This window comes from Monodon monoceros, unplaced genomic scaffold (genome assembly GCF_005190385.1).
Source record: "Monodon monoceros isolate NGI ecotype Baffin Bay Population unplaced genomic scaffold, NGI_Narwhal_1 Super_Scaffold_16, whole genome shotgun sequence".
Lineage (NCBI taxonomy): Eukaryota > Metazoa > Chordata > Mammalia > Artiodactyla > Monodontidae > Monodon > Monodon monoceros.
The window spans coordinates 65,708,761-65,732,490 of NW_021703772.1; the positions used below are offsets into that span (position 1 = coordinate 65,708,761).

At 35.4% G+C, this 23,730-nt stretch overlaps 1 protein-coding gene across 6 annotated transcripts in view; it reads left to right on the forward strand.

The window, feature by feature from the left end:
- Positions 1-9,335: 9,335 nt before the first annotated feature.
- LOC114896764 (sodium channel protein type 1 subunit alpha) overlaps positions 9,336-23,730 on the forward strand; it is a 95,465-nt gene continuing 81,070 nt past the window's right edge. For 5 of the 6 annotated variants that reach the window (XM_029225092.1, XM_029225094.1, XM_029225095.1 and 2 more), the window contains exons 1-2: positions 9,342-9,605; positions 23,438-23,556. In XM_029225092.1, coding sequence (XP_029080925.1) covers positions 9,342-9,605; positions 23,438-23,556 — 383 coding nt within the window. Of the gene's footprint in view, positions 9,606-23,437; positions 23,557-23,730 lie in introns of all 6 variants that reach the window. The other variant, XM_029225097.1, reaches the window with a different exon arrangement.

Consider the following 23,730-nt stretch of genomic DNA (forward strand, 5'->3'; position numbering starts at 1 on the left):
TCAGACTGTATGTTTAGTTTACTCATCAATTAGTCAATTGATTTTTTTCCCCTGTAAATCTCTTCCAGGGTCAGATAAGGCATAAAATAATAGTAATTATTCTAAGAGATCATAATGGCAGCAGTAGAAATTTGGAGGAAAAGGTGAGAAAATTGTCTTACCACGTTGGGGCGAGGGGGCACAGCGAGTGGAGAGGCGAATTATTTTTAGTCTTTAAAAACAACATGGAATTTAAGGCCGTTGTTGAACCAAAAAAATTCCATGAGAAGTTACCTCATTTATATTATTCCTCACCTAAATCCACAATAGCATCAGAATGAAAAGCTGTGGAAGTTGGGAATCTTTTAAGGGGGACATTAAATAACATCTCTTTTTCTCACCCAGATTCTGAACCAAAGAGAAAAATTAGCAGAGGACTAAGAAAGATAAGTAATAAAGTATCACCTTATAGCTTCATAGAAGTTTGTTTGGAGGGCAGAACTGTGTAGTCACGGACAGAGGTGCTCCCCAAAAGAAGTAGCATAGTAATTAACTTATAAAAGGCCAAATTTCCTCAAGTACAAAGCATTGATAAGGTTGCCTTCATGTTTAAGACTTTTATGTGAAATGCCACACTGAAAATGAAATGCTTGATTTAAGTTATTGTAGATATTTCTCTTTGGGTAGAAAAATTCAGATGCCCAAAGATATCTGAACTGTGAGATGTCATGAGTTAAGTTTATTTTAATTGAAACTCCTCTATCTGTACTATGCAGCTAACCAAAACCATATTGGTCACAAGTCCAAGCTACCTCAGGAAAATATGTTGGCTGTGATAAATGCTTACTCAAGTCCAATATGCAATGCATGTGTTATCTTCTAAGGGGAAGAGAGATATGAAGCATCAAGAAGCAAAACCTCATCCAGTAATAAAACTTATTATAATAATATATGTAATGAATTAAGAAAATCTTAGTATAGAATATTATCATCATTAACTCTCTAATCTTACAAAGGCCTCCAAGAATGTGTAATATTTCACTAAAATGTCATTCTAATGCCTTTGATTTAGCTCCCCCTTTTTATATCAGTTTGGAGTCATCAGAATGTATCATTTCTTTCATTTATATTTGTACATTCTAATAAATTTTCCCCTTATTCTTCTTTCACCCACATTAATTAATATCATTTATGCTATTGCTATTACTTGACTATTTCTTTCCACTCACAAATTCTACTTTGCTTTTTTACAACCTTTTTTGTTTCACAGCCTCTGGCTTGCATTTATTTTCTTTTGGATTTTTCTTATCTTCTTTAGGATTTCTTATCTAATTGGCTTCTACTTTTTCTTTTGCTTATCTTCCTAAAGAATTCTTCTTCTTCCATTTTTCTATTGCCTGCTACACTACTTATTCCCAACTTTTAAAAAAATTCTTTCAGATATGCTATCTGTTATAATACACTTCCTGTTTTTTTGTTCCCAGCTGTGTTTACTTAGTTATTTCTCTCTCTTTTTTAGTTCTCTTTTTCATTTTGTCTAAATGCATATTCATATTGAAAATATTTATGTCTCTTCAAAGTCTTTTCTCACCAAGAAAGTTATATTGTTTTGTCTCTTTTGAAAGGAGAAAGGGCTCCTCTGTCAACCCAAAGATGTATTTAAATGCTGGTTCTCATGTAAAGAGAAAGGTGTAAGCTAAAACTACAACCACAGATTTTGTGAGTTCCCACCCCCATATCTCATGAGGTATAATTTCATAAATTAGGGCCATTTGAAGTATTCAGTTATAAATGTTTACACTGAAGAGTGAAGTTCCCTTTCAAGGGTAAATGAAAAACTCATGATTTATTTCTCTATTTTTTAGTAAAGTATGTACAGATTCCAAATATGATTTAGAACTTTTTCTATAATGTTACTGATAAAATATTAATATTTAATTATATTTGGCAGTTTTTAGATATTCCACAAGTAAACTTATGGGATAGATTATAATTTTTAAAATGTCTTTTATTCTTGTAATTAATGTAATATAAAATTTTTTAAGACAATATTTGAATATAAGTTCTACTTAGAGTTGAAGAAACAATTTCATTAACCTCAGCATGATGTCATTATAATATGGGTTAAATTGCTCATATATAAATGTAATTCCAGTGTCTAAACTAATTTGTAATTTTATGTAATGCATTTGAAGTGATCATATTTGTCAGTGTAAAATGCTTTTCTTCTATCTTCCTGGTTGTTTACTTCTCCAGTTAGCGCTAACAGCCAGTAATCAGGGAGATTTTCCTGGAGGGCTTTTCTCAAATGGACTATTTCTGGAGAAGAGGAAGGCTTTTAGTCACTGTTTTGTTCTGTCCACACACTTCATGGACAATGATCTCTAACGTGGCATTCCCTCTGAAAGGCAGTGGTTGTCCAAAATGGTCATATATATTTAAAACACACCTATAGACAAAACCTAAACATATACACATTAAGGAAAGTGTTAAAGCAGTGAAATGGATGAAACCAAATGTATGGGCAAAGACATACCACATGATGTCAGACAAAGATGTCTTCAGAGGGAAAGAAATTAAAATGAGATGAGGACTATTTAAGGTAATAAAGGCTTCAATCCACTGCAAAGATTGGATTATAAGCAATGTCTACACATCAAATAATACAGCATTAAAATTCATAGAACAAAAATTACAGGAACTACAAGCAGAATAGAAAGACATTAAAAATAGACTTTAATTCACCTTTCACAATTCATAATAGATCAACTAGAACAAAAACATATGCATATAGAAAGTCTAAATAAGTAAGAATAAAGGTAAACTTAATTGAGATATGTTGAACTCTATAGCTTTAAAACAAAGAATAAGCTTGTTTTCTGTGTTCTTGGTGAAGTCACTTAAAAAATAAACTTTATTACAACAAAAAGGAAATCTCATATATTCCAACAAACAGAAATGATACAAGCTACATTATTGGATTATAATGCAATTAAACTAAACACAAATAAACAAATTACTGAAAAAATCTATCATTTGGAAATTTTAAGCACCTTTATCTTACACAGCTGTCACAGTAAAGAGGAACTTGAAACTGAAGTTCATTTTAAGAATTTTCTGGTTATTTTTGTGTGTTTATTTTTCCATATAAATTTTCAAAGAAATTTGTATAATTCTAAAATTTATTTTTGTGGGGGTTGCATTTACCTTATTAATTTAGGGAATTTTTGTATCTTTATTATATAGTATTCCTATCCAAGAATAGGATATGCTTTCCTATCCATTTATATTTCTTTCTAGGTTTATTCAAAGTTTTTAAGAAATTCTTACACCGTACTTAGGAAATTTTCATCAATTGTATTTTCCTCCTTTTAAATAGACTATTTTTTAGGTCCACAGCAAAACTGAGCAGGAAGTAGAGTTCCTATATATGCCCAGCTCCCACACAAGCACTGTTCACTAGCAACATCCCACACCAGAGTGGTACAATTGTTACAATTGATGAGCCTACATTGACACATCATTATCACCCAAAGTCTAGTTTACATTAGGCTTCACTCTTGGTGTTGAAAATTCTATGAGTTTGGACAAATGTATAATGACATTTACCTATCATTATAATATCATACAGAACAGTTTCACCACCCTAAAAATCCTCTGCGCTCTGCCTATTCAACTTTCCTTTCCCTCTAACCCCTGGCAACCACTGAGATTTTTACTGTCTTCATAGTTTTGCCTTTTCCAAATTGCTATATAGTTGGAATCATACAGTATGTAACCTTTTCAGACTGGCTTCTTCCACTTAGTAATATATGCATTTAAGTTTCTTCCATGTTATTTCATGGCTTGATGCTCATTTCTTTTCAGTGCTAAATGATATTCCATCGTCTAGATGTACCACAGTTTATTTATTCGTTCACCTACTGGTTGTGGACATCTTGGTGTGTCCATATTTTGGCAATTATGAATAGAGCTGCTATAAGCAGCCATGTGTAGGTATTTGTATAGACATAAGATTTCAGTTCATTTGGGTAAACACCAAGGAAGACAACTGCTGGATCATATGTGAAGAGTAAGTTTTGTTTTGTAATAAATTGACAAAATTTCTTCCAAACTGTACAATTTGACATTCCAAATAGCAATGACTGAGAGTTCCTGTCGTTCCACATCCTTGCCAGCATTTTGTGTTGTCAGTGTTTTGGATTTTGGCCATTCTAATAGGTAGGAGTTGTATCTCATCATTGTTTTAATTTGCACTTCTCTGATGATACATGATATGGAGCATCTTTTCATATGCTTTTTTGCCATCTGTATTTCTTCTTTGGTGAGGTGTTGGTTAAGGTCTTTGACCTATTTTTTAATTAAGTTGCTTGTTTTCTTATTGTTGAGTTTTAAGAGTTCTTTGTATATTGTGGATAACAGTCCTTTATCAGCTTTTGTCTTTTGCAGATATTTTCTCCCAGTCTGTGGCTTGTCTTCTCATTTTCTTGTTATTGTCTTTCATAGAGAAGAAGTTTTTAATTCTAATGAAGTACAGCTTATCAGTTATTTCTTTCATAGATCATGCTTTTTGTGTTTATTTAAAAAGTCATTACCTTGCCCAAGATTATCTACTTTTTCTTCTATGTTATCTTCTAGACATTGTATAGTTTTGCATTTTACATTTAGGTCTATGATCCATTTTAGGCTAATTTTTGTGAAAGGTATATGGTCTGTGTCTAGATTCATTTTTTTTTTTTTGTATGTGGATGTCCAGTTGTTCCAGCATCATTTGTTGGAAATAATTATCTTTGTTCCATTGTATTGCCTTTGCTCCTTTATCAAAGATCAGTTGACTGTATTCATGTTGGTCTGTTTCTGGGCTTTCTGTTCTGTTCTGTTGATCTATTTGTCTGTTCTTTAACCAATACCACACTTTCTTGATTGCTGTATCTTCTTGAAGTCAGATACTGTCAATTATCCGACATTTTTGTTCTCCTTCACTATTTTATTGTCTATTTTGGGTCTTTTGCTTCTCCATATAAATTTGCGAAACAGTTTGTCAGTATCCACAAAATAATTTGATTGAGATTTCATTGATCAGTAGATCAATGGACAAATAGAGATCAATTTGGGAAGAATTGACATCTTTATAATATTGAATCTTTCTACTTATGAACAGGAATATCTCCATTTATTTAGTTAGTACTTTGATTTCTTTGACCAGTTTTATAATTTTGCTCATCTAGACCTTGAACGTAATCTGTTAAATTTATACCTAAGTATTTCTTTGAGGGGAGTGCTAATCTGAATGCTTTTGTGTTTTTAATTTCTAATTCCACTTGTTCATTGCTGGTATATGGGAAAGTGATTGACTTTTGTATATTAACCTTCTATCCTGCAACCTTGCTATGATTGTTTATTAGTTCTAGGAGTTCTTTTGTTAATTCTTTTGGATTTTTCTATATAGACAATTGTGTGATAATCAAACAAAGACATTTTTATTTCTCTCTTCTCAATCTGTATACCTTTTACTTCCTTTTATTGGCTTATTGCATGAACTAGGACTTCCAATATGATGTTGAAAAGTGGTGAGAGGGGACATCCTTGCCTTGTTTCTAATCTGAGTGGGAAAGCTTCTAGTTTCTTCCATTGTATTTTTAAACTTGTGTTCTTACTATAAAGAAAATCTATTGAGTTTTTTATGTTACCTTTGAACTCAGACACCTCAATTCTTTCACCACTTTTAGGAATTTTTCATATGTTTCTATTGAGTTTTCTAGGCATACAATCATATAATATGCAAATAACTGTATTTTACTTCCTTCATCCTTATTAAATAGTATAATTGTTTCTCACATCTAATTGGATTGGTTTATATACTGTTGATTTTTTTCTTAACTTTAATGAAAATATATCTAGGGCTTGTAAAGTTTGTTGTTGACTTTGGGGGTTTTATATATATATATATATATATATATATATATATATATATATATATATAGTGCATTAGTGGAGAAGTTAGCTTATTCAGTAATTAATGTTGGGACAACTAGAAAAAATGGATCTCTACCTCACTCCAGATAGAAAACAAATTCCAAATAGATCAAAGATTTAAATTTATAAAACTAAGCCATAAAAATGACAAAAATTCAAGAAGAAAACATGATATATGATATGTCCTTCCACACTTCCAGAGGGACGTGGATGCTTTCCTGAGCATGACACAAAATCTAGAAACCAAAGAAGAATTAGTTTGATCATCACATAACATTAAACATTTTTTAATTAAAATATTTTTAATCTGTAGCATAAAACACCATAAAGTCAAAATACATACACTGTATGTTTTTTAAAAGCCCCCATATCCTGAAATTAAATGGTTCATGTTGTACTTAAAAGGTGCTATAGATTAAAAAGGAAAAGAAAATGAAAATGAAAACATGGACCGTTATTTAACTAGGCAGTCACAGAAAAGAAAATATAGCTCTTAAACATATGCTCATATAAGTTCATATAAGTTCAACTTTTCTCATTTTAAGACAAATGCAAATTAAAACAATTATATGACCCCATTTTTGCCTCGGTCAGGTTGAACGTATTGAAAGTATGATAACACATTATGTGGTGAGGATGGAGATGAGCAGGCTCCGTGTTACATCGTTGTCAGGAGAATCAATTGGTTCAGCCTTCAGAGAGAGTTATTTTGTGATAATATCAAAATTAAAGATTCACTTTTTGCACAAATTCCAACTTTAGAAATTGATACCATAAACATTCACATATATGTGAAAGTATGTGTTTAAAATATATTAATTGCAGCTTTATTTATAATAACAAAAGACTGAAAACAACCTGAATACCCATAACTAGGTAATTGATTCAATAAATTATAGTATGTACAAAAAATGGAAAACCATGCAGCTGATAAAAAGAGTTGAATCTATAAAAACTGATAAGGAATGAACTCTAATATATATTTTAAGTGAAAAATGCAGGGTGCAGAAAAGTTTGTATAGCAAGATATTCTATGTATGTGTTTTTAAACAGAAAATGTGTGAGTATACATACACCCATGTGATTGGCACATACCTATTACATATCTGGAAAAATATATGTAGACAGATAACTGTGGTTACTGCTGGACCAGGAATTGATTGTTGGAGAACAACATGGAAAGGAAAATTTACACTGTTTTTTTTAAATGTTTTGAATTTATATCATTTACACGTTTTTTATCAAAAACTAATTAGTTAAAAATAAAACCATACATACATTGATGTTATAAAACTTCCCTTAGAAAATGCACCATGCTTGTTATCCCTAAACTTTTACTTCCAAATAAATAAATGCCAGTATTTTTCTGATGCCTTATGGGAGCAGTAAAATTTTAAGGCAAAATATTCTTTTTCCATTGATTTAAATTTACTGATTTAATTTTTCTATTCTTCCAGGCCCTAAGCTGAATTGCAGGTAGATTGTAATAACCTCTGAAAGTTTCGTTAGTTCACTTAATGGATGGAGAGTACAAATTTAGACTTCCATCCCTCCTTGTTTCTGGTCACCCCCTAAAAAATATGGTCATAAACCTCACAGCAATGGGAATCTCCTTCAGTGAAATTTGAGATCCCTATAAGACCTCTCAAAAGATAGCTATGGCAGCAGTTTTATTATTGCAGTTCATATACACCAAAGCTGCAATTAACTGTATCATAGCTTGCTGACTTTATTATTATTATTATTATTGGCTGCTTTGGGTCTTCATTGCTACGCAGCTTTCTCTAGTTGTGGTGAGTGGGGACTACTCTTCGTTGCAGTGCACGGGCTTCTCATTGCAGTGGCTTCTCACTGCAGTGGCTTCTCTTGTTGCAGAGCACGGCCTCTAGGCGCACAGGCTCAGTAATTGTGGCATGCAGGCTTAGTTGCTCCACAGCACGTGGGATCTTCCCGGACCTGGCATCGAACCCGTGTCCCCTGCATTGGCAGGCGGGTTCTTAACCACTGTGCCACCAGGGAAGTCCCAGCCTCCTGACTTTAATGAGTTAATGCAGTGTCCAAATAAAACGTGTGGCCAAATGATAGCTTAGGCTCTGAGAAGTTTTGGCTCAGTAATATCTGTGAAATTTGAGCTGATATTAAATATGCCTTAAAACAATACATTTGGGATTTGGCCTCGGGCATCAGATCAAGTCTGACTGCTACACAGAGTCGAGTGTTTTGCCTCAGGTCCTCATATGTTTCTCACTATAGGACTATAGAATCAGCAAGAATATCATTATTGCTTTAGTGAAGGAAAACACCTCAGTTCCTATTTAATTTATGGAACCGTCTTCTTTCCGATTATTTTATTTTCCTGAAATTAGAGAATCCTGCTATCTCCTGCACATACAGCTATCTTCTCCCACCTGCAGCCCAATATAGTAATTTCTTCCCAGCCTCACCTTTCTCTCATTCTTAGTCATCTAAATGGCATCTGTCTAACCTTGGACCATCTCTTTCTGTACGTGTTTAAGTAAGCCAACCCTAGCATGGCTGATGATGTGACAGGTCACAGTTCCAATTGTCTGTATCTCAGAATAGATGAAGGCTAAATCAGGATAGCAGTGGCTATTTGACTGGTCATTAAGTCTGGCTGCAGCAAACTGTTCTGACCAGCTTGGCCAGGAGCCATTTGTGCAGATTAGAGGGTTGGATTTTATATCCTCTCAGAGACAACTCCCTTTCCACTTCAGCCTGTTGATGAGCTAACCATGGTCTCTATGGGGCTACATCCTCATCTTCTGGGTGGCTCACAGAGTGAACAGCCCATCTGGGACAGGGTGGTATTTAGCTAATGTACTTTAATTAAGGCTATACTTGAACTACTTTCTTAAGTTATGGCACAGTTCCTGTCTCGGCAAAGCACAAGAATTAATAAACATGGGACATTTAACAAACCCGAGATAGAAAACTTGTTTGTTAAGCCAAACTCATAGAGGCAGAAAGTAGAATGGTGTTTGCCAGAAGCTGGGGAAGGGGGAAATGGAGAGTTGCTATTTACTGGGCATAAAGTTTCAGTTATGTAAGATGAATAAATTCTAGAGAGCTGCTGTACGACTTCGTGACTATAGTTGACAATACTGTCTTGCATACTTAAAAATTTGTTAAAAGGGTAATGTTAAAGATCTCAAGTTAAATGTTCTTACTACAGAAAAAGAATTTATATTTAGTAATTCCATTTGGATTTAATTGGAAACGAACATTTCAATCCTCTAGCTCTTATTTCATGACAGGAGTTTGTAGATATTAAGATCTCTTAATCTCCTTAAAATATCTGTATTCTTTTTTTTTTTAGGACTTTCATATGCAGAGTAAATGGTGATTAAAATGTGCAGGATGACAAAATGGAGCAAACAGTGCTTGTACCACCAGGACCTGACAGCTTCAGCTTCTTCACCAGAGAATCTCTTGCAGCTATTGAAAGACGCATTGCAGAAGAAAAGGCTAAGAATCCCAAACCAGACAAGAAAGATGATGACGAACATGGCCCAAAGCCAAATAGTGACTTGGAAGCTGGAAAGAACCTTCCTTTTATTTATGGAGACATCCCTCCAGGGATGGTGTCAGAGCCGCTGGAGGACCTGGACCCGTACTATATCAATAAAAAAGTAAGTGTGTTTTATCAGGCATATTTTACTGCTAATTACCTTACAGTATACCTTGGACTGTTATAGCACCAACACAAGCTAAGTTAGCACAAAGTCTAAGTATCCTTCTGTTTAGGAAATAAAACACATTTGCACATGTTTTATGCATATACATGACAAATAAATTGATTATATCATAACAGATGGAGCTGTCCCAAATGCACAATAGATACCTAAAAATAAATGTAAGTTGTAGGCAGCTAAGTTAACAAATTAAAAACATCTCCCCAAAGATTGTATTTACTATTTATGGGTTTTCTGTACTTGAAAATCTTGAAATTATCACAGATTATAAAGACCTCAAAAATATTGGTATTCATTTCTCATGGAACAAAATTTGATGCCACAAGGGTTTTCAGTTTCTATATTATATATAAATATTATGTTATATATAATATATCAGTTAACTTCCTGAAGAAACTTTTTTCATTGGGAAAAAACATTCCTATACAAACTATAGTTTAAAAAATTATTTAATCTTTTGGTGGAAATATATTGATATTGGTAAGGATGACCAAAAATATAGTATTCTGAAGAACATATAAATGATATTTGAATATCCATGCTTGAAATGAAAATAGTAAGCACCCAGCCTTTCATTATGACCATGATTTCACCAAACCAAGAAGAAAAGTGTAGAAAAGGATAAAATCAAAAAAGATTATTGTATTGATTTTAGATTAAATTTATGACTAGTTAATTTGCAATATTTTATTATCCTTTTCACCTAGAATAATATATTTGTGAACTCTTGGTGGAAAGGTACAGCACAAATATTGTAATTAAGCAAATGATATCTTTTAGTTAAACATGGGCCTTAAAAATACCCCCAAAACGTTTAGGGATGCTTTTGGTTGCTGGCACAGTTATCATGTTAGTTTTTATCAAGTGCATAAGTTTGGAATTTTAGTATTTGGATTCGAGACAGTTTTGTAAATACATTCTCATTGACTACTACAACTTTCAGAGGTAAAAACCTCATAATGTTCAGATTTTTTAAAAAACTTTTCAGGATATAGCCAGCTTAAGTGTAACACACTTTTCCTTTTTAAAAACTGATTTGACCATTTTACTGTGAAGGAAGAGATTAATAATTTTCCATAGATTCATTATCTTTTATTTAACTTTGCTTTTTAACATTGTATTATTAAATCTTAGTAGGTAAGCCATGATCTGTTTCATAACTTCCATTTAAATTATGAGAAAAATTGAATTTTGTCATTAAATCACTCCTTTGGAAATTAATTTAATATGATATCTGAAAAGCTAAAACCCAAATTAAGCAGACTATGAGGGGTTTATTTGTATAAAAAAAGTAAAAATGTGGAGAATCCAACTATTCATACATATTAACTTATTTAAATTTATTATTGAAATAATGACTCTGATGTGTTCTAACCAGAAATTCATTAACACTAAAGTATGTTACTTTATTTATAGCCATTGGACATAGCCAATCTATTTAGAGCTGCTATTACAGTGGGTTAGTGGGCTCCATGCTCAGCAGGCATTTTGCTACTCCCAGACATCCAGCTCCCACCTCTCCAGTAGTAACCACCATCTAAAAATTATTAAAGCCACCCAGAGTCTACCACTTCATCAAACAGGGCTGAAATCTAGCATCCCATCTCCTGTGCTGTGTCCTTATCTATAAAACAATAAATGTATACATTGAGAAAGACCAAACTAATGCGTGTTGACAAGGGCAGCTATTCTTAAAGTAGAAACGAGATCATCCAATTAATCTTTTCCTTTAAATTAAAGAGTTTTTAGACTGATAAAAGTTGTCATCTTGAGGGAATGTCCCCAAACAAAGCCGTCCACAATTGGTTTATAATGAATGAGATATAACAAAGGATATAAAGGCAGATGGAAAGCAAAATGATGCAAACCCATCCAAATAGTTAAAAGAAAGGTCTTAAAACTGAGTGTAAAAGACCAATCCTGAAGGAATGACTATTCAGTCAGATTCTTGTGGTGAAGTAACCCTTATAAACTTTGTTAGGTTCACATTCAAACTTGCCTTTAGCATCTTCTCTCCTTATCTTCAAATGTACATTGTGTGAGGAAGGAAAAATATTTTGGTATTTTGGAACAAATCACAGAGTGCAAGTAGCACAACCTGGTAAGAGAAATATTGTTATCAGGAAGGAGGTTTCCCCAAGGTGAGGCACATCCATTGCTTTCACATTGAGCTGACATCCAGCAAGTCTCCAAATGTAAGTCATTCAACAGAAATACAAGTGAAACTTTTTGCAGTACTGAAATCCTTAAAAACTAACATGGCATGCTTAGGACATGATTGAGCTATGTGTTGGAAATTTCCTTCTTTTGGATTTACATGTTTTATAACTTTCTGTGGCTGTGTGTACACTCTTTCTAGTCTTAAATTTTTGTTCATAATTGGATTATTTCAGTATGGAGGAATAGTCTTAAATTCTGAATTAGCTTCCTCTGATTGAAGCTGGAATCCTTAGAAAAATAATAACCTTTTAAAAATGATGAATATTTCCTTTTTCTACTTGATGACCAATTTCACTTTAGTGACTTGAGTATCTGAGGATGGCAGGGTGATCTTCTTTAAACAATGCAGTAGACATGCACAGTACTCCCAGCATAGATAAAGGGTCTAATGATGGAAATGTTACTGGGGAAAATGCTTCTTAGGATGAAATTTCCCACCATCACTGATATTGGGGATGTGCATTTTATTGCCTGAGTGGATTGTAATATGCAAATATTAATCAGGCTAGTGACTCCCCTAAGTTTAAACTCAAGTACAATACTTAATGTGTCCTTTGTATGTATATCCCAAGTCTCTGGTTTCTTTCTTAAAAATATATAGAATAAACAAAGCAAGCCTATTACAAAACATGGTTGCAGAATCTGTGTTAAGTTTTAGGTTAAAGTACAGTGGTGTGTATATATAAAGAATCTACATGTAAGGAATAGAAAGGACACAAACCTCAGTGAAGCTCTCTGTGATCTTCTACAGTGTCAGTGAGCTTATGAAAATGTCACTGCTGATGGTGTATTTTCAGATGGCATATGCCCACATATTTTTATCTTCTTTGCCCTAGCTTAAAATGTACAAATTATATAATGTTCAAATTTTCTGTTGAAATTGTTAAAATAATTTAATCCATGGTCAGTGATATTGTGGTAGTAACTCAAGAAATAGTAGCAACTGTCTCATGAACACTCACGGTGCATGGAAGCACTTCCAGACCCTCAGATGTTTTAAGCCTTCAGAAGTCCGAGGTAAGAAGTAAGGAATAAAATAACAGTGCTATCAGAGGAGAGTCACAGAATTTTCCATACCATGTTAGCTCTGGTCCCATGGTCTTCAGAACATGATTCCAGGTTGGGTTCCTTTTGTTTGTTTACTTTAGCAGTGTGACAAGGCCCATTTTAGCTCGTGAACACACCTTTATTTCCTCATGGGATTTTTTTTTTTCACAGTTTCGTTTCATAGCTTCGGCTGATTTTGCACCATTTGGCTATACATTCAAATTCTTCACCCACCCTTTATTACAGAAAACTTCTTCCTTCTCATGTTCTCTTAAAATTACAGATGACTCATTAGTACCATGGAAGAAAATATCCTTTTGACAGTGTGACAGGGTACTGGAAATAGAATGAGGTATGTTAGATCTGTAGTGAAAATGCGTGTTTGTTAATTCTGGAATGTAGAAATGTATCCATTTAAAAATGTGCTCTTTCCTTGATTGTCTCTTCGATGTTTAAAGACAATTTATTCTCCCTTTTTATCAGCTCTTCTAAAGAGATGCATGCTCCCTCTTTACTGGAGCCGCACGAAGAATCATATAGGAACTTGTGATTTTAAATTCATGCCTGGTTTGTCATTCCACAGGAGTTTTTAATTGTTACACGGGGTAGGGAGAGTTGTTTGTTTTGTTTTTAATTGGGATTAGGGAGTGTTTCTTGAAAAACGAGTTTAGGGCTTCCCTGGTGGCGCAGTGGTTGAGAGTCCCTCTGCCGATGCAGGGGACACGGGTTCGTGTCCCGGTCCGGGAGGATCCCACATGCCACGGAGCGGCTGGGCCCGTGAGCCATGGCCGCTGAGCCTGCGCGTCCGGAGCCTGTGCTCCGCAATGGGAGAGGACACAACAGTGAGAAGCCCACATACCGCAAAAAAAAAAAAAGGAGTTTAAAAAAAATCAGAAAAGTAGATGGTAAAAGCTCAGGATTCCATGAATTGTCATATTTATGATTTTTCTTTGTATATCATTAGCTCTTCTAGAATTACCAGTCACCCAGGCTCTCCCTTACTTGCAAGGCACTACAGTTCACTTCCAAATCTTTCTCTTACCCATTCATTATTTCTTCCTTATGTCCCTTTCTTCTTTGTCACCTCCCTGTCTCTGCCTCAGAAACAATCCCAAAATGATGAGGATGGTAGTAAAATAATGATTGCATTTATTAAGTACCTGTCATATTAATAAGTTTCCCTTCAAGTGAAAGTGACCAAAAACCAACAGAAAGTAGTTTTTGAAAACAAACTAAGCAACAAACAAGTAAATGTATGTGTGGGGTAAATCTGGTCTTAATATCAAAGGATCCAGTACCTAAAACAACATCATCAGGACACAGTCCTTTTCCATTTTTGGTTCTACTTTCACCTATACTGGCTGCATTCACAGGCTGGCTCTTCCCACAAGATGATAGAAATAGCCACCAGTAGCATGAAACTAACATCCTACAGCCTAGTAACCCCAAGAAAAAGAGCTCTCTTTTTCTTCAAAATTTCTTGCACAAGTCCTGAAATTCAGTCTAATTAGGTCACATGGCCTCTTCTGAACCAATCACTGTAACCAAGGGTTTGTGATGCTCTCATTGGCCAGATCAGCATCACATGTTGACCAGTGTTGCCAAGGGGTAGGTCAGCTCCATCCAAGCCACATGGCCAGACAATGAGGCAGAGGTTTTCTCTAAAAGGAAGAGATGGAGACTTTGAAGAAGGTCAGCTAGGCAAGCAGAAACAGTAGCTCTGCGCTATGCACTGTGCATTAGGAAATTTACAGTTCTTATTTAACCGACATGTCCTTCCAAGATAATTCTTCTCTTTGTTTTAAAATGATGAAAGAAGATGTGGTACATATATACAATGGAATATTACTCAGCCATAAAAACAAACGAAATTGGGTCATTTGTAGAGATGTAGATGCATCTAGAGACTGTCATACAGAGTGAAGTAAGTCAGAAAGAGAAAAACAAATATTATATATTAATGCATATATGTGGAACCTAGAAAAATGGTACAGATGAACTGGTTTGCAGGGCAGAAATTGAGACACAGATATAGAGAACAAACGTATGGACGCCAAGGGGGGAAAGCTGCAGCGGGGTGGGGATGGTGGTGTGATGAATTGGGCAATTGGGATTGACATGTATACACTGATGTGTATAAAATTGATGACTAATAAAATAAAATAAAATAATGAAACTGAGATAAAGTTAATTTTCCTAAGATCATAAAGCTACTAAGTAACAGAGACTAGATTTAAAACCAGATCCGTCAGCTTCCATGGCTCATCACCATGCTACTCTGGATTTGCAGTTGTCACACTAATGATACCAGTGGAGAAGAGAAGTCAGTGATAGACTCTAAATAAGCCTGTCACTGCTTTCCTGCCCCTCCACTCATGCCACTTTGCCATCTGTACTCCTCATCTCTTAGGCTGGCAGTATTTCCCAAACCTGACTCGTTGCTTTACTACTTCTGCTCAATCAGGGGCATCCCCCGCCTTTATAAAAACTAAAATCTTTGAGACTCAGGGGGTCTGGATCAGCTTCTAAAATAATTAGAGAAGTACATTTCCCACCAGATTCTAATAGGGTGATAAGCACCTTTTTTTCAAAGAGGACAGATTCAGGAAACTTAAATTATTTGCCTCTGTAAAGAAATGGCATTTATATTGGGATCTCAAGGGTAGAAAGAAGAAGGGAGAGAAACCTTCCAGGGAAAGGGAATAGCCCATAAGAAGACATGTAATATAGCAGGACTGTAGTAAGTAAAAGGCGAGTAAGATGTGATTGGGGAGGTGGGCCTGGGGCTAGATCAAGGCTCCTTTTAGGACATCTTAAGGAGTTCGAAGTCTAAGGGCAAAATGAATTCTCTGAACACTTTGGGTAGAGAAGTGACAATGTTCATTTCACTTTTTTTTTTTTAAATAAATTTATTTATTTTTGGCTGTGTTGGGTCTTCGTTGCTGCACCCACGCTTTCTCTGGTTGCAGCGAGCGGGGGCTACTCTTCATTGAGGTGCGTGGACTTCTCATTGCAGTGACTTCTCTTGTTGCGGAGCACGGGCTCTAGGTGCACGGGCTTCAGTAGTTGTGGCGCGCGGGCTCAGTAGTTGTGACACACGGGCTTAGTTGCTCCACGGCATGTGGGATCTTCCTGAGCCAGGGCTTGAAGCCGTGTCCCCTGTGTTGGCAGGCAGATTCTTATCCACTGCACCACCAGGGAAGTCCCCACTTCACATTTTTAAAGATCAAATTGGGAGTCTTTATGGAGGCTTGGTCTAGATTTTTGACAATGAAGACAATAATGGATGGGATCAGAATCTATTTTGGAGGTGTAATGCTTATCAGATGGGAACAAATGGATGGCATTGTTTTCTGAATATGAAATTTGGGAGGAAGGAAACTGAACGGCAAAGTTCCAATGTGAGAATTGGCGTTGCTTTCAAGTACACAAGTGTTTGTATGTGTATATATTTGAGAACCAGAGAGACACACATTTTTAATCCTTTAATCCTTGAGTGTATATGGCACTTTGAATTCATTAAGGGGATTCTCATGTTTTATTTCATTTTGTTTCATTTCATCCTTTAAACAACCCTGAGGTTAGTATTGTTATAATCTTCATTCAGATGTAGAAATTGACATGGAAGAGTTTGCCCAAAGTTGTCACACAGAAAAGTCTTCAATAAAACTGGGCCAGTTAGTCCTTTTCTGTCAATGAAAAATTTGCTGAGCATATAATAGTGTACCACACCCATGCTATGGGCTGAAGATAACAGGAATGAGAAATATTTGACCCCCAGATTTTATCGTTTCACCCTCTGGCTATAATTTTTTCTCTCTGTCTGAGATAGAGGCAGAAGCACCTGTAACCCTGGCTGATAGGAGCCCAGCTGGGGAACTCTCCAGCACTGGCCCCACTGCATCTGTTCTACCCAGCTAAAGCCTAGGGACCAGCAATTTTACAGACTCTTTTCTGGGTACAACTTTTTCTCTTTTGCATGAACTTAAAGCAAAGATAAAAAAACTCTAAGGCCTTGAGCCCCCAGACACATTTTTGTTTGTGCCTCATGCAATATTGTTTACAATTTTGAATTAGTGTCTGAGATTTATAAATCAGAAGATTGCACACACACATGTATAATCGTGCATATTTAGGATTTCTCATACTATATCAGATCTGGCATCACTGATTTGCATGCCCAAAATTGGCAGGTCTCTCACACTGCCTAGCCTCTGTGGGGCGTTTTGGTTTGTGATCCCTGGCTACAAGACCCCTGTGCAATTAGATGAGGGATGGATATTAATGCTTGGTGGTCCACGGGAGGCACAAGTTGTTCTTTAGGCTTATTATCCCACATCTAAGGGGTAAGACAGAATGAGATTGGGAGAGAAAACATTTTTTAACATATTGCACACTAACTTCAGAGTCAGGTAGAGAACCTGTGAGAAAGCTTTCCATCTCTCAGTGAGCCAGAAAAGGAGGAAAACCTTGGCCTGAATCCACAGGTTATTAAAAAAAAGATAGGCAAGGAAGTAGGTGAGACCATTTAGAGAGCTCACAGGAAAAAAAAAAAAAAAGAATTAGATGCCTTGGAATTGGCCCAGAACAAGAGATGTCCCCAGAGATGTATACTGATCGGAATCTCTTGTCTATGGAATTCTTTACACCCAAAGCTCTGCAGCATCCCTCCTCCTGCCATGTGGTCTCATTCTGCCTTTTCCCGATGGAACCTCTTCTCGAGCCAGCAGCTTAGAGCTAGACAAAGTTGACCCCACTTCTGGCAGAAGATAGAGCCAGGGAATTTCCCTAGTTTGAATGCCAAGGCAACATCAAGGGGAGAGAGGTATACCTTGCAACCCAGTTTAGAAGTCTGTTACCATTTTCAGAGTCACACTTGCTTATACACAGGGATAAAGTTTCACATTGTCATTATACAGAATTCTATTTAATTAGGAATTACATAGGTTTTTGAATCTATGTGTAAATATATATGTATCTCCTTTCTTTGGGAAAATATGTTCGAAGTTCCAAACAATTGACCTCCAAACACATTTTTGGATCACAGTGTAAGTACAAGTTGAAAATTGCCTCTTTAAATTTTGAGGCTAAGGCATAAGTGGAATCAACCAATAGTATATTCTGCATTTTTCTATTGTTCATGATCGTTGCTCACCTTCCTCTGTTATTTCTTGCTTTTGCCAGTTCATTTACTTTTAGAGCAGTGAAATTTGCAGTAAATTTGGAGTCAATCCTGTGATTTGGCAATTTTTCAATAACATTTAGATAAACACAAAGCTGAGCATTAGGTTTAAACTATTTAAGGAACAAGACCCCTAGAGTGAAAGAAAAGTTAAGATAATGGACATATTTTTAAAAGGGAACTGGAAAACTATGGCTTGTTAAATTCAGTGTCCATCCTGAGTAAAAAAAAATAAGCAAACACTTTCTAAAAACCCAGAGACAAAAAAAGACTACTAAATAGTAATGGGTACAGATTCATAAATAGCAATCCTACCAAATTATTATAACCTAAGTGTTTCCTTATTGACTATGCAGTTAGATAAAGGGGAAGGATTTTACTCCAGGTACACAACATGAGAACTGTTAATAAAAACAGATTCACAGCTCTCCTATTGCAGACTCACCTGAGTTATTTATTAAAAGTACAGAATACTAGGCATCAGAATCTGACCTACTGAATTGGAATCACAACACCTCTGTGAACTTAGTGTACTTATTCCCGTTTTTCAAAAGAGGCAAATAAGTCACAGAAAAGTTAGTAACTTGTCCAGGATCTCAGTGCTGGAAGGCAGCACCACCAGATTTTGAGCCAGGCATCCAACTCCAGAGTCGGCACTCAATAAATACGTAAGTTAAAACAAATCCTACTTATGTTTTTCTAATTTGCTTTCCAGACTATTAAGCTTTGATTATCAGGGGTGTTTACCTGTTTGGGTTTTCGTTGTTGTTGTTTTCTTTAAAGCTAGAATTGACTTTTACCTGGCAAGGCTTGCTGAAGAGAGTATGAACTGGCAGTACAATGAATGGTTTACACCTAGGTCTGCACTGCCCAATTCAGTGGACATTAGTCATGTATGGCTATTGTACTTGAAATGTACTTGAAATGTGGTGAGTTCAGTCTCTGAAGACGTACAGTTGGTATGACAAGAGGATGTAAACTATCTCAATAATTTTTAATACTGACTTGATCCCCAAATGATAATTTATTGGATATATTGGGTTAAAGAAAACATTATTCAAATTAATTTCATCTGCTTCTTTTTCTTTTTCTAAACATGGCTACTAGAATATTTAAAATCACATATGTGGCTTAGATTTGTAGTTCATGTAATATTTCTATTGGGCAGCTCCAGTCTAAGTACACCTTCACTTACCCTTCTAGATTTTCTTCCGATAGTATAGATAGTTGAACATTTACTAGTTTTCAAGCTTCTTGGGGTCATAACTTACTATTTACCCCAAACTACTTGGGGGTCTTTGTTTTCCCTATAAACTATAGCACAGAGCTTTGCAAATATTGTGCTAAACAATTAACACAAATCTTCTGCATTGAAGTCAATTGAATTAACGATTGAGCTGAGAATTAGATCCAGGCTGCTTTCCAGGTGTCCACCACGCTCATACATATTAACAGCTTATCATATAGGGACTTTATAAATGCTACTTGAGTTTGGTAGCTATACATGAAGAGATAAGTGACAAGCCTGATCAGTATCTAGTATGTGAAGAGAGTTACATTCCTACAAATGTGTCTTTAAAGTGATATTTTTATATATAGAATCTCATCTCTAATTCAGTCAAAATGCTGTTTTGAAATTGGTTCTGAGGCACAGTGTTATTCTCAGGTTAAAATGATTTCATGAATTTCCTACAGCCTTGGGCTGTAAAAAAAATAAAAAGCCTGTTTCAAGCTGGATACTACTATACCAGCCGTTTCTCCTCCACCATCAATTTTGAAGTTTTTCTTTTCTACTGAAGTGACGTAATGCAATAAAAATTGTCCTGAGTAGTTATGTTAATGAAATTTGTATTAAACTAATTAGATTTAAAGGATGCTAAAATACTTTCCTCTAATAAGCCATTCAGTACATTCTTTGAAAAAGTCAACACTGAACTTGTACACTTAGAATGGACAAGATGGTAAATTTTATGTTATGTGTATTCTACCACAATAAAAAAAAAGGGGGTGGGGGTAATAGTAACATCTTGGCTAGTCTTTTAATTCTTTCCTTTTTGATCCCTTTCTTATCTGTGAAATGAGGAAGGCAAATATCTGTATGTTTGAAAATTCTAGAGTTACTTGACCAGTTGTAAGTAAACAGTGTTCCCTTCTGACTCCCTTCTCCCGTCAATACTATCAATACCATTATTTGGGGAAACATGTATTTGAGAGTCTTTAGGGGCAAGTATCCTTTCATTAATCCTCAACACTTAGAAACTAAATGTTTGGCTTCTTCTCTGTGCAAGTAAATATAAGGAGGATGGATACAGGTAGTTGAGGAAATAGATAGAAGATCAGTTACAAATAGCAAATTTGAAGTTCTAAATGGAACTTATTGACATAAAAATGGTAACAGAGTCAAGATTCTAATATTGGACTGCTCTATAATTCAGCTGTTTAAAATGAATCCATAAACACTTTAAAGCAACATTTGTGTAGTTTGTATGTAAATATATGTTTCAACCTGGGAACAGCAAAGTCCTCACAGAAGAAACCCTCTGAAATAGTCCCTTAGTGCCAGTGTTATCATCAGCTTCCCAGGAGCTCTATCAAGGATGTCTTATCTATCTGTACGGCTTGTGAAAAATGAAAGGAGAACAAATATTGCTGTACAGGAAAATCTCATTGATTCCATTATACATTCTAATTGTAAGCACTTACACACTGTACACATACTTCTTATAAATATGAAGTTAAAATACATTCTTTGAATTTTTTAAATAAATAAAGAGAATATACCCTAAAAGCAGTAAAAGTTTCCATCTAAGGCTTGAACAATTGGGAATTTTGTCCTTTTGCCTTTCACTTTTGTGTCAAAATATTAATTCCTCTATGTGAAAGGACTTTTAGATTGAGAAGTATTTATCAGCATCAGGGTGCCGTGGCTTTCGTTAGCTTTACCCTGCTGAGTTCTGACCCTTTGCCCTGCCTTTTTGGGTTCCTCTTGGTTCAGCTTCTGAGTATTGCTTCTTTTTCTTCTTGGTCCTTAGGGCAGAATTTCTTTCTCTCTCCAACCCTTTCTTTTGGCCTCTGCAGCTTTGCCTTTGGTTTCATCACCCTCTTCCTCCATCTCTTCTACTTCTTTTTTTGTTAGGTCTGCTCATGGTTTGGGCTGGAGGGTGGCCACAGAGCCAAAGACACAGGTCATCTCTTCTGCACGTGGTTTCATCTCCTCACGATGAGCTGGATTATTATTCTTATCCACTGAGTGACAATCAGTACCATCTTCATCCCCCTCTTCCTCTAGCCCATGATTTAGGTCCCGTATGGACTGTAACTTCTTTTCCAAAATTAGGCTTGTAATATTATTTGAAATGAGGGAATTCTTATTTAAAAAAGATATATTCTAGATTATGTTTTTACTGGCTCTCCCACTCCCAGATCACAATATTTCCATCAGGTTTTACTCAGCATAATTTTGGGGAAAGGAAGCATAGGCAGTTGGTTTGCAAGGTGGACCATATTTGGTCCTGATTTAGCTCACTCAGAGCCTTTCTGTGTCCTTGCATGTGTGTACTCCGTAGGGCAAAGGCATTTGCATTGCAGAAGTCTGTGCACATTTTATGATGATCTCACAATGCCATTTAGGGACAGGGGCACTGAATGAATTAGAGAAAAAGAGCACTAAGTAGGCACGGGTGATTGCTCCTCCAATAAGCACAGGTGAAACTCTCCCCTTCTATAAATGGACATTGTGACACAGTTTTCTTTGTTCTCTGGACCCACAGTCCATGAAAGATGAAAGTGGAAATATGGAGTCAAAGTTAGATGTAGAGCAATGCATCTCAAACTCTCTGTTGTGAAGGTGTGGTTGCTATTCTATAAAATACAATAAAATTAATTTCCAGAAAGTTGAAATGAAAAACAGACCTGCAAAATACACCCTGTCTTTTAATTATTACATTCAACAGATGTAAAATTAGTCTGTCAAATTGTCTTATAAGTTTCTAAATACTTACTCTCAAATCTTGTCACAGATCAGGAACAACTTGGAGACCAGTACTGGTTGGCAGACCATTTTCACAGCCCTGATTTAGGGCACTCTGACATATACCAGCGAGGAAGTGCTATTTTCAAACAGCAACTCAGTAAATGTTTTGGAGTAATTACTCTATTTCAATTTAGAAAACCCTGAAGGTAGAGGAGAAAAGGAATGAGAAATCTATAAATGACCTGAAGACTAAATGTAGAGAATAAACCCTTGTCAAAGATTTTTAGTAGAAAGTAAACATAAGGTTAATGCTTGCTATGTCATAATGTGATCTACACAGATATGTGTCCTCAGTCAGAAAAACAGTATTTTTGGAGAATGGGGTTTAAATTTAAAAGATTTGGAATTCCCTTCTCAAGATATGTTCTTCATAGAGAAATAGGTTCCACTCCTCCCAATCTGAATGTACACAAAGGTCTTAGGAAACAGTGAGTCAGAATCCTTGATACACGATTGTATGTTGCTGCTTTGTTTTTTGTTGTTTGTTTGTTTGTTTTTGTCCACACACTGCTAATTGTGCTCAGATATGTCTAACTTTTAGAATGCCAGTTCCATTCACATCCATGGATCCTAGATTCTGCAGGGGCTTTGAGCTTTTCCTCTAAGAAAGCACTACATGAAATAGGCAGCCAGTTGGGACTAGAATTCAGTGTGTCAGCTAACTCAGAAATCCCAATACAGAGTTTAGCACTCCTGGTCAACAGATACTCTCCAGGGAGCTTGGCCTCCAGAAATCAATTATTGGATTACAGCCATTTAACCCAAGACTGGGTTTGATGGTGGCTGTTTTTATTTCCTATTATAAATAGAGTGATAATGTTTATTTTATAAGCAGAAATGGTAAAAGAATATTTATTTCAAAAATATTATTTGTTTTACTGAATGATTTCGCATTCCAGAGCATTAATTTTCAAGATATTTGAAATGGAAAAGCTGAAATCGCTGTAAAAGGAATGTAGTGTCCTAAGATCTGTAGAATGAAATGATACGTGCACCCATTTGAGACTTTTTCCTTTAACTCAGATATTTAAAATATTAAGAAAATAAATAAATTATCTTGGCTAACTGTCTTATATACGATAAAATTGCAGGTAAGTATCAAGTCAAATGTGAGTTATACCATTGGATGTTGTCTCTAGTTAAGAAGAGATCCAGTAACAGTTTGTCTTCATGGTGCACGTCGGAAGTTGCAACATTGGAATAATTCATTTTGACAAATGATAGAAGGTGGGTAATAGAGTTTAAATGGTTTATACTTTTATACTTCTATGTGTTCCTATCTTACAGACTTTTATAGTATTGAATAAAGGGAAGGCCATCTTCCGGTTCAGTGCCACTTCTGCCCTGTACATTTTAACTCCCTTCAATCCTCTTAGGAAAATAGCTATTAAGATTTTGGTACATTCATATCCTTTTCATGCGATCAATATTAGCTATTAGTACATAATCTATAAATGCTTTGTAGCTAAATATAAAATTAACTTGGGAAATGTCCATATTCTGTGGTTTTATCACCCTCATTTTGTATTTTCTTTGGTCATATAAGCCTTATTCTTAAAATTTATTACATAGATGTCACT